Source organism: Salvia splendens, chromosome 10 (genome assembly GCF_004379255.2).
Source record: "Salvia splendens isolate huo1 chromosome 10, SspV2, whole genome shotgun sequence".
Lineage (NCBI taxonomy): Eukaryota > Viridiplantae > Streptophyta > Magnoliopsida > Lamiales > Lamiaceae > Salvia > Salvia splendens.
The window spans coordinates 1,210,867-1,222,181 of record NC_056041.1 but is presented as its reverse complement, the minus strand read 5'-3'; the positions used below and the strand labels follow the sequence as shown (position 1 = coordinate 1,222,181).

The 11,315-nt window shown below is 39.8% G+C and overlaps 1 protein-coding gene and 1 long non-coding RNA gene across 4 annotated transcripts; one reads left to right on the top strand and one right to left on the bottom strand.

Annotated features, from left to right (window-relative positions):
- The first annotated feature begins 2,052 nt into the window (after positions 1–2,052).
- Positions 2,053–3,769, top strand: LOC121752963. Its single transcript, XM_042148073.1, has 2 exons — positions 2,053–3,582; positions 3,655–3,769. The coding sequence occupies exon 1, from the start codon at positions 2,293–2,295 to the stop codon at positions 3,580–3,582; it is 1,290 nt and encodes a 429-aa protein (XP_042004007.1). The 5' UTR covers positions 2,053–2,292; the 3' UTR covers positions 3,655–3,769.
- Positions 3,770–3,961: 192 nt separating this feature from the next.
- LOC121752964 lies at positions 3,962–6,953 on the bottom strand. Of its 3 annotated transcripts, none has more exons than XR_006040328.1 (5): positions 6,112–6,953; positions 5,876–5,994; positions 5,480–5,786; positions 4,492–4,999; positions 3,962–4,247 (listed from the first exon to the last, which is right to left on the bottom strand). It is a non-coding gene; the product is annotated as an uncharacterized LOC121752964 (long non-coding RNA). The 3 variants fall into 3 exon arrangements; XR_006040329.1 differs by having other exon boundaries at positions 4,920–4,999; positions 6,112–6,939; XR_006040327.1 differs by lacking the exon at positions 3,962–4,247 and having other exon boundaries at positions 4,425–4,999; positions 6,112–6,935.
- Positions 6,954–11,315: the final 4,362 nt, after the last annotated feature.

Genomic DNA, 11,315 nt, shown 5'->3' with positions numbered 1-11,315 from the left:
TTGCCGCTGCGCAGTGGATCGCAGCGAGGGACAATTGGTCGAGCTCAAGCTCTCTGGTGTTTATGTCGATGGCTTGCTAAACTACGTAGCCCAACGGTATAATTCTTCCATTTACCGTCATTGTTCAATCTTTTTGTGTGTCGTTTGGTTGCTTTGACAATATTATAGTGCGATAAGTAAAAATGTACTAATAAACTTTTTGTAGATATAAAACACATTCTTCGCGTTTACTAGTTTACTCAAATACACCTAATAAGAGCAAGTTAAGGGATTTACATGCCTCAGTAAGTTTGGTATGGAAGCCCATGTTTCAACCAACCTAGAAAATTAACCAAATCATTTTTTTGACAAAATTATTAAGCTGCCCTTCATCTTATCTAATATCAGTTTGTGCATAATTACATAGTATAATATACTGTTATTATTTGGACATATATATTATTGAGGCTACTCCACATAACTAGAACAAACCATTATTGTAGATAGTCTACCAAACTGAGCCATGAACATTCCTTATTGTTTCTTGACAGATCAAGCCATCTTCGACGCCTTACACTTTTAGAATACGACACAATTCCTTATAATAAGGAGTATGATACACTTGGTTTCACCAAGGAAATAAAAGATCTCCCACAATTGGAAGAGTTGCACCTTTACTTGAGTCATACACTTGATCGATCCACATATGTTGAAGCCATTGGCATCTCTTGTCCCATGTTGAAATCATTTACATACTGTTGTTGGTTTGACTCTCTGGAATTTTCACACTTTGCTGAAGCAATCGGAAAAAACATGTCTAATCTGCAGCACCTCCTAGTTTTTGTAGCTCATATGAACATTAAAGGACTAGAATGGATTCTCGATGGCTGCCCTCGACTCGAATCACTTGTGCTTCCGCAACGCTGCGCTCTTGATCTACAAGGGAGTCTAGGCAAAAGATGTTGCCACCAAATTAAAGATCTATGGTTCCATCCTAATTCTTTTCATTTTTGCCGTCTCCCCAAATATTTGAAAGAGTCTATTGTATTTTTCTATGGCAGCAAAGCGATATATTGCAAAACTAGGGATCCATTTCCCCAGGATACAATTTTGGAGACTATTTTGCAGCAGAAATCAAGTAAGCTGGTGACATTTAAATATTAATTTGATTAATATTCAAATTGTATGGAGTTATTTGCTACTTTTAATCTCATGAATCTATCAGTTTTATGGATCTCCCTTCAATCCAAAAAGTAATTATTCTCACGGATTAGTATATATGTATATGCATCATTTGATCATGTTTTAGTTTAATAAATTGTGTTATTTTAGTTTAGATAATGTTAGCCTAATATAAAAAATTTAATTAATTGTTTCATTTTAGTAAAAAAACGGTTCCATCTTCTTAATTTTTGTTTTGTATGCCATGTAAGTAGTATAGAGCTAACAACGGCTGGCGATGTACATTACGAGGGTGTTCGGTTTGCAAGATTATATCCGAGATTAAATTTGTAGTGTGTTTGGTTCATGAGATTCACCCTCACAACTCAATCCTAGATAGATAATCATGGGATAATTAGTCATAGCTAACCCCCTATGACTAAAATAATCTCACAACTCAATCCTAAATTGTATCTCGTATTATTTTATCTTGGAAACCGAACACAACCTACATATATTATTAACTTTTGAGGGAATTACAAAAATGGTCCCTGCACCATGAGTTTATCTTGCCAATAGTCCATGGACTTAAAAGATATCGTCAGACATCCCTAGATTAAGGGTTATTTTGAAATTTGAATAAGGTATATGGCATTAATATATTCCAAAATTGAGATGATAACAAGTAGAATAATGAATATCTGCAAATTTAATATTTATAAGAGTAGACTTTTAGTATTAGGCACAATTTATCTCCTTTATCTTGATATTTATGATAAAAAGATAAAATTAATCAAAATGCATAATCACCAAAACTAATATATGCATTATTGTTTTATATATAATATTATAAAAATACACAAATTCATATTTTAACTTTAATTTTTTGTTTATTCCCCAATTCATCGCAAGTTTCACCGTTTTACAAATCTAATTCATCACTACTCACAAATCCTCACCGTAGCTAGCAAGTTTCACAAATCTTCTAATTTTCACGTTTCACACAAAATCTCCCTAAACCTAACCCCCGATTCATCACAGTAGCTAAGTTCCACGATCAAATTTTCACGTTTCACACAAATCTCCCCAAACCTAACCCCCAATTCATCACAGTAGCTAAATTTCCAGTCGCACAATCCACAAATCTTGATAATGGATGATCAAGGTCAAGATAAAGTGGATGATACCAAGGATCTGCAAAAATCGATGACTGAGGCTCTGTCTCCCATCGAAAAGATGCCAACCCATCTACTACAAAATATTCAAGGGGCACTAGACCAAAAAGAAGCGGGGCGAACCGCGCTTGTGTCAAAACTATGTAAGCTGGCTTGGTGGACTATGTCTACCCTCGACTTCAATGATATGGATTATGGGGACTCTCTTACTGGAGTGGCAACCAGGGTTTTGGATAGGTACAAAGATGAAAATCTGAGGGTGGGATCATTCAGGCTGTGGAGCCACACAATCAACCATAATGATGCAAGGAATTTAATTAGGGATGCAATCAATTTGGGGGCACGGGATTTGGCGATATGTGTGGGGCCTGTCGGTACAGAAAAGTTAGTACTTCCAGAAGAAGTTCTTGGCTCACCTACCCTGGTGAAGCTCTGCGTGGTGGGATGCCAGGTAGATTTTAGAGTTGAGGTAAAATGTAAATTCTTAGAAATGCTTCATATTGCTGATCTATCTACCTATGGAGACATATTCAATGACTTGATTTTGAAATGTACCAAACTGGAGAAAGTTGAAATGGGGTACATAGTAAATATGATTCAAGAAACAAATATGCTTGGCCCCAATTGGGAGAACATGATTGGAAAAACTAGTCTGCAATCCCTAGACCTGGTAGGTGTGGATCCTGTAGAAAATATTACTAGGTTTGAGGTGTGGGCTAAGTTTCCTGTGCTGAAATCACTAGAGATTCTAGACAATTACTCCAACCTTAATTGGGCTGGTGTAACAATTTGTAGCCCCACCTTGGAGAGTATCAGTCTTAATTTGTTTGAAAGTGAATTAACTCAAGCCAAGTTTGAAGTTCCAAGTATTAAAGAGTTCGAGGTGGTGGCTAAAAGCACACCGGGAGTTGAGTCCTTCAAGACAAATTCTGTTGGGTGGGATTGCAATTTGGAGATAGCCTGTGTGGAGACCACACAAGCTTGGTTTCTGGATTTGAAGAAGCTTTTGAAGATATTTAGCTCAGCTGTTGTGCAGCTAACAATCAGGCTCAACTATACGGATGCCCCCCCAGATTTTGTTTTTCATGCACAGGAACCAAAGGTTTTACACCGGATCAAAGTATTGAATATCGTAGCAAGTAAGGAAGAGCTTGTTCCTGGATTCCTACGTTCACTTGGATGGTACATCAGCACTAACACACTATACCTAGGTGAACAAAACAGGCCCGACCTACTCAACGACATGCAACCCTTACCACCTCCATAGGTACCACTACTAGCTCAAATTTAACGTGATACTGTTTTTAGTTAATAACTTATAGCACTACATTTTTTGCAGGTGTGAATGTTACAACAACAGACAGAGGAGGTGTGAAAAATTTGGACAGGAACGTGTAATCATGTAGAATTCGAAAGGTTCCTTATACTCTCTAAAATGATGTTACAAGTGTTTTTTGTTCATCATATTCTCTACATGTTTTGTTTACTAAGCATGTTATATGTGATGAGTAGCTCTAGTTGACAAATAAGCCTTTTTAATCAAGTACACTACACAGCATCAGTAGTATGCCTACATTGCTTCACATATCCCTCACATATCCTCTCATTTCATCCCAAAAAGCAAACACTCAAATGCACTTGAGTAGTTGAGTTTCCACACAAGCATGTGTGAGTTGGATCTTTTGTTTTATTGATTATGTTAATTTCATCAAGAGAATTTATTCTTTTGGTTGCCCCATAGGCTATTTTTTCATATGATAAACTTAACCTAGTGAAAAATCTCAAGGAAGGGTAACAGACACTATAGTTCATTACTGCTTGCAAAAGCAACTTATCGTGGTGCTCCTTCCAAACTCTCCCTCCTATCAATCCTGGATAGCGGGATATGATATCGTCTTTGAAAACACTAGAGCCATCAGTTAACACCTTTACCTGTAAACCAAAATATATAAGTACTATACTAAAACAAAGATCAAACATGTTCCAGCACATTTAACATGAGCTTGCAATTTCCCTCGGGGAAATTGTTTCTAAGTAAAGTATAAACTAGCTAACACATGCAGTAGATAGAAGCATTCTTCCCCTCCATCTCCAACAAAACAAGGCAGATCAAGTGTATGTTTTAGTGAATACTGGAACTTAAAACAAGTAATTATTTCCAAGATACAAAACTTACTTTGTCCCTGATAAGAGATAGTGTTCCTATTCTGACGAGTACATTCTCTATTCTTAGTCCCTCTTTGGTTACATTGTCTACAGCCAACAAATATTGTGTAGTAGTCGATCTTATTTGGACCTAGAAACTTTTTCACAGGCAGATATAAGCTGAGAAGACTTATAAAGCAATCAGTTGCCTGAAAATGTAGGGGAGTCATTCATCTCTTCACATATTTGATTAGGGAGTTTCTGTTTCCTTGACCTTGCGTGGTGCCTCTTTGTTCGGAACTCCATTTGGTTTCTTGTACAAGAGTTTAGAGGGTAGAAGATATCTTATTGTAATGGATGATATCTTATTTAGAAACAAGTGTTTAGAGGAATGTTAAAAAGACTTGCATAATAAACTTTCTGCAGCTTTGGTTGTCTAGTTAGGAGAATTGCAGATACCTTTTGAGACAATTCTGTCATACTTCTAATGCAATGTTGATTTCCACTTCCCATGTGCATTCATCGTATGTAAGCTGCTTCTACAACCAATGAAAGAATGTATGAACAGAACATGCACTCCTCAGGAAAACAAAAACATAATAATATATCTATTTTATGTAAAGCAAATGAATAACTGCCAGTAGTTGCCTAACAATACTCGGAGTTGGTTTATATAGTTAACCACGTGGTGGTCTGGTCTGGATGGACAGACACTGCTGTCAAGTCTATTTAAAAGAAAAAAAATCATGTTATCATACTATCCATGTCATTTACTGACCATGATTAAGTCAATCCCAATACTTAATTAGCTAATCATAAGTTAATCAGATAGTAAAAACCATGCCTTTTCTACTTTTGCAGTCACATGTGTGCATCCATGATGAATCAGAGTTGGAAAACTTGCACATTACAGTATGGGATGAAATTCAATCTTAATGAGGTAGCTTTACTTCAGAAATGATTTTAAAAATGTGTCTGAGTGAGAGAAAGAGAGGGGGAGAGTGATCGCGCATATCTACCTGTAATCATATGAGTATGGGTCGAGCAGAGCAAGGCAAAGTCCTGAATGACGGCTGACGCAGACTTCATTTAGTCCAATGAAACTTAATTATGCATAAATCAACTATCATGCTTGTCACTGTCATCATCATTCTTGAATTTCAATAAATGTCTGTCCCAATAAGCAACAAACAGCACCAGCTTGCGGCTCCTCTTTCCGTTGCCCATACCATTAAATTCTTCTACTTTCCTGCACTTCATATTTATCTCGCAACAGATCTTCCCAGAAGCTTGCACATTCAGGATTGTTTACAGAGGCTTTACTCTCTGGTGTGGAGCAATCGCAGATAAGACATAGTGCAAAGCCTTGAATTGGATTGAAAGCCTTGAATATGAGAGGTTAGACAAAAACCTACCGCACACAATTGAGGTGGCACCGTCTATTCCATTACTAAATAATGTGTTTCATCGTAACTTGATTAGAGCAAAGCTCGAATGCATCAAGTATCTAATCAAACTCATTCAGATGGCCCACCTGTCAAAGCACAAGACACCATGATGAGACAGTTCGGAATGAGCATCTTGCACATGGTCATCTACTAAGAGTGTTTCTGGAACCCAAAAGGAGAAAAAAGAAAAAGAAAAGCCATACAGATTCAGGATATTTCCAGCAGATAGGAAGAGGACCTCCTCTTGGTACTGGCAGCAAGCATTTTGCATACAAGAATACTTGCATGTTTCATAACTCCAAAGATCATCAACTTTTCCTTCTGTAAAAATAAAAATAAAATAAACTGAGAAATAAGGAATGAAATGATGGTAACATAAGCGTATATGAAACAAGTATTATTGCACTCTCAGTTATCCACATGGCTTCTAATTCTTAAATCCATTGAAAGATATTCTGAAATTGTCACCATTTTAAAATCTAGATACCACCGGAAAAAACTGTTACCCAATCTCATGGAGCAACCTTCTTTTCATTCTACAAATCATCTGTGTTGTATGTGTAATTGGATTGTCTTATAAGTGTGCAGGCAGTGCATTTGATTTATATTGATATTGATTCTTTCTATTTGTCAGTGTAAACAATTGAGGAACGATTTGAGTAGCAAGAACAATCGGTTGAAGATTGGAATGAAATTGTAAAGGAAATTTTATTCACTGGAATGAGAAAAACGAGAGAGAGAAGATGAGCTACCGTGTAAAACTAACTAATGAAATAGCTATTTAACAGAAACTAACGGCTAGTTTCAATCCTACGGCTAGGATTAAAACTTGACTAACAAAACAGATCTAACGGCTGCCGGAAACGAGTTGTCATAACAGCCGAGCTGCCGAGCTGCCGAGCTTGCCGAGCTTGCCGAGCTAGACGAGCTTGCCGAGCTTGACGAGCTTGCCGAGCTTGACGCTTGAGCCATCACAATCTACCAACAAACTCCACCTTGATTGCTCAATCACCAACCAAACTCTTCCTTTCCAGTCCCACTAGTTTCAAACATAGCAGAAACTTTTCCTTAGGCAATGGTTTAGTCAACATGTCTGCCGGGTTCTCTGAAGTATGAACTTTGAAGACTTTCACATTGCCTCTTTCAATCTCCTCCCTGATGAAGTGATACCGCACATCAATGTGCTTTGATCTCTCGTGATAAGCTTGATGCTTGGCCAGAAATAGGGCACTATTATTGTCACAGCCAACTGCTATCGCCCCTTGCTCAATCCCAAGATCAGACAACATTCCTTTCAACCAGAAACTCTCTTTGATTGCAGCAGCAAGTGAGATAAATTCTGCTTCCGTTGTGGAAAGTGCCACCACACTTTGGAGACTTGATTTCCAGCTAATAGCAGACCCAAACATTGTGAATATGTATGCCGACTGAGACTTTCTGTTGTCTAAGTTCCCAGCAAAGTCCGAGTCACAATATCCCACAATAGCATCAGCTCCACCTCCATCATTCACTCCATATAGAATGCCTACATCCCCAGCACCCCTTAGATACCTCATCAACCATTTGAGAGCAATCCAATGTTCTCTTCCATGATTTGCCATAAACCGGCTGACAACACTTGTGGCTTGTGCTATATCTGCTCTGGTGCTGATCATAGCATACATAATGCTCCCTACTATATTAGCATAGGGTATCTTCATCATTTCTCTGGACTCAGCCTCACTGTTGGGCCTCTGATCAGCCTTGAGCTTGAAGTGCATTGCTAGTGGAGTAGCCACTGCCTTCATATTCTCCACCTTGAACCTTCTCAGCAACTTTGATATATAATCAGATTGTGTGAGCCACAATTGCCTTTTAGCTCTATCTCTGATAATGTTCATGCCCTAAGATTCTCCTTGCTGGCCCGAGGTCTTTCATTTCAAACGCAGCATTGTGTTCATCCTTCACTTCTTGCACTGCCTTCCTGCTAGCTCCAGCAACAAGCATGTCATCTACATAAAGTAGAAGATATGTAGGATGTATGCCCCCTTTTCTGACATATACACAGGAGTCATAACTTGATCTCTGAAAACCAATCTTGATCATATAATCATCAAAAGTCTTATTCCACTGTCTACTAGCCTGCTTCAAACCATATATACTTCTTCTCAGCAAGCATACTTTATTTTCATTCCCTGGTTTGATGAAGCCCCTCAGGCTGGGCCATGTAGATGTTTCCTCTAGTCCTCCATGTAAGAAGGCCGTTTTAACATCAAGCTGCTCCAATTCCAGATCCAACTTAGCAACCAAAGCCAGCAACATTCGAATGGAAGAATGCTTTACAACGGTGAGAAGACCTCATTGAAATCAACTCCATGCTCTTGAGTGAATCCTCTAGCCACTAACCGGGCTTTAAATCTGATCTGATCACCCTCAGCACCTTCCAGCTTCTTTTTGAATATCCATTTACAGCTGATAACCTTCCTTCCATCAGGTTTCTTAACCAATATCCAAGTGCCATTTTTCAGTAGAGAATCAATTTCATCCACCATTGCTTTCATCCACTTTTCCCATTCTTTGCTCTCCATTGCTTCCTTATATGAGGATGGCTCTATATACTCAACATCTTCAGCCACACATAATGCATAAAATAGCATCTCAGAATCATCAAATCTTGATGGCAGCTTGATCTTTCTTCTGACTCGATCCCTAGCCAGCTGGTAGTTTTCCAGATTATCTTGAGGCTGTGTTGTGTCTCATTCTGAGCACTCTGAGGCTCAGTGACTTCTTCACTCTCCCCCATGTTTCTCATGCCTCCCATGCTCCACCTCAAAGTCAGCTTTATCAACAGAATCAGTCACAGAATCAGGCTTCTCAACTATCACTTTGTTCTTATCCAGAAAAGGCATTTCAGTTTCAGAGAATACAACATCTCTACTAATCACAATCTTGTGATTCCCTGGCTCTACACACCACAAACGATATCCCTTCACCCCAGGTTGATATCCCAACATCACACACCTAATAGCCCGAGCATTCAACTTCCCTTGTTTGAGATGAGCATATGCCTTGCAGCCAAACACTCTCAATGTGGTGTAATCTCCATGGCTGCCATACCATCAAAATCAGGTGTGTCTCCCTCTATACTTGATGAGGGGACATTTGTTGATAAGTTTCACAGCCGTGGATACAGCCTCGCCCAAAACTCTTCTCAAGTCCAGATGAGAGGAGCATACACCTCACCCTCTCTAATATGGTTCTATTTGCCCTTTCTGCTATGCCATTCTGCTGAGGATTCAGAGGTAACAGTCCGGTGCCTTTTAATTTCCCTCTCCTTACAAAAGTTATCAACTCTTTGGAGAGATACTCCAAGCCGTTATCAGTCCTCAAACATTTAAGAACCACTGACTTCTCCTTCTCCACTTCCAGGCACCATTGCTTGAACTTACTAAAAGCCTCTGATTTCTCTCTCAAAATGTATATCCACATTTTCTAGAGTAGTCATCTATGATACTCATATAATACTTCCTCCACCTACTGACACCACAGATGCAGGACCCCACAAGTCACTATATCATAATCAAGAGTGGATGTGGAAGTGTGCTTGCCTTTGGGATAGGGGTGTTTCTTGGACTTACCCAAATGCATTCCTCACATGGAGTAGTGTCCATCTGCCCAGAACTTTGTATAATCCCCTCTTGGCCAGCTCCTTAATGCTTCCCTCAGCTGCATGCAGAGCAAGCCGCATATGCCAGATTTTGAAGTCATCAGCCTTCACAATATTTGCCTGTGCAGTAGGGATCTCAACACTAGCCAGTAGATAGTACAAGCTTCCCCTCCTTTCAGCTTCCATCACCACTCTTTGATCCTTGGAAACTGTCATTTTTCCCCCAATAGAGCAGAATGTATATCCCTTGCGTTCAAGAAGCCCAAGTGAAATGAGATTCCTCTTGATATCAGGTATATATCTCACTTCACTTATAATCTTCACAGATCCATCTTGCATTCTCAGCCTGATCTTGCCTATACCTTGGATGGTACAAACTTGGTTGTTGCCCAATATAACCGATCCAGTCATCTCTTGGATCTCCTCAAACCAGCCAAGATTCGGACTCATATGCAGACTACACCCCGAGTCCATGATCCAAGATCCTCCCAGACCACCCTCCATCACATTCAGAATTTCTGGCACATCAGTTTCCTCAACACAGTCAGTGGATGGAACACGGTTTCCACCACCATTTGCTTGCCTTCTTTTCCATGCGAAGCAATCCTTTTTGAGGTGACCCGGCTTCTTGCACCAATGACATGAGCGGGTTTCCTTTTGATCATTTGATGGAGTTTTCTGATTTTCTTGGCTCGGCTTCTGAAACCTCTTGACTCCCTTGAACTTCTTGACATTTAGGCTCTCAGCCATAGCCTCTGGATTCTTAGAGCCTGACTTCTGAATTTCTTTTGCTCTTATGGCCGACTGAACTTCAACAAGGGTGATAGTACCCTCTCGGCCATACAATATAGCATCTCGTAGCTGATCAAATGACTTCGGCAGAGCATTCAAAAGTAATATTGCCTTATCTTCATCCCCTATCGAGGCGTCGATATTTTCAAGATCATCGACCGCCTTATTGAAGTCTTCAAGTTGCTCCAATATCCCTTTATCATCCAAGAATCGATAGGAGTATAACCGCTGCTTCATGAGCAGCCTATTGGCCAAGGACTTAGCCATGTACAAGTCTTCGAGCTTCGCGATTATTCCGGCTGCAGTCTTTCTTTTGCAACCTCTCGAAGAACTTTATCCCCGAGGCATAGCACAATTGCACTATGAGCTTTCGCCTCGATCTCAGCTCGTTTAAGGATCTCCTTTTCGTCAAGATCCACCTTCTCCCCTTCCTCCGACTTGTCCTCCTTTCCGCCCGCCTCCAACGCCGAAGCAAGGCCTTGATGAATCAGCATAGCCCGCATCTTCATCCGCCATAAGCCGAAATCATTCCTACCCGTGAATTTCTCGGCCTCAAACCTAGAAGCCATAACACCCTCCAATCTCACCACCGAAAGAAAGAACAAATTAGAATCAATCGCGCCTCCCGATTCCACAGACGGCGCCAATTTGTAAACAATTGAGGAAACGATTGAGTAGCAAGAACAACGGTTGAAGATTGGAATGAATTATAAAGGAAAATTTTATTACTGAATGAGAAAAACGAGAGAGAGAAGAGGAGAGAGAAGATGAGATACCGTGTAAAACTAACTAATGAAATAGCTATTTAACAGAAACTAACGGCTAGTTTCAATCCTACGGCTAGGATTAAAAAACTTGACTAACAAAACAGATCTAACGGACTGCCGGAAAAGAGTGTCAGAAACAGGCCGAGCTGACCGACTGCCGAGTTGCCGAGTTGTCGAGCTTGACGAGCTAGACGAAGTTGCC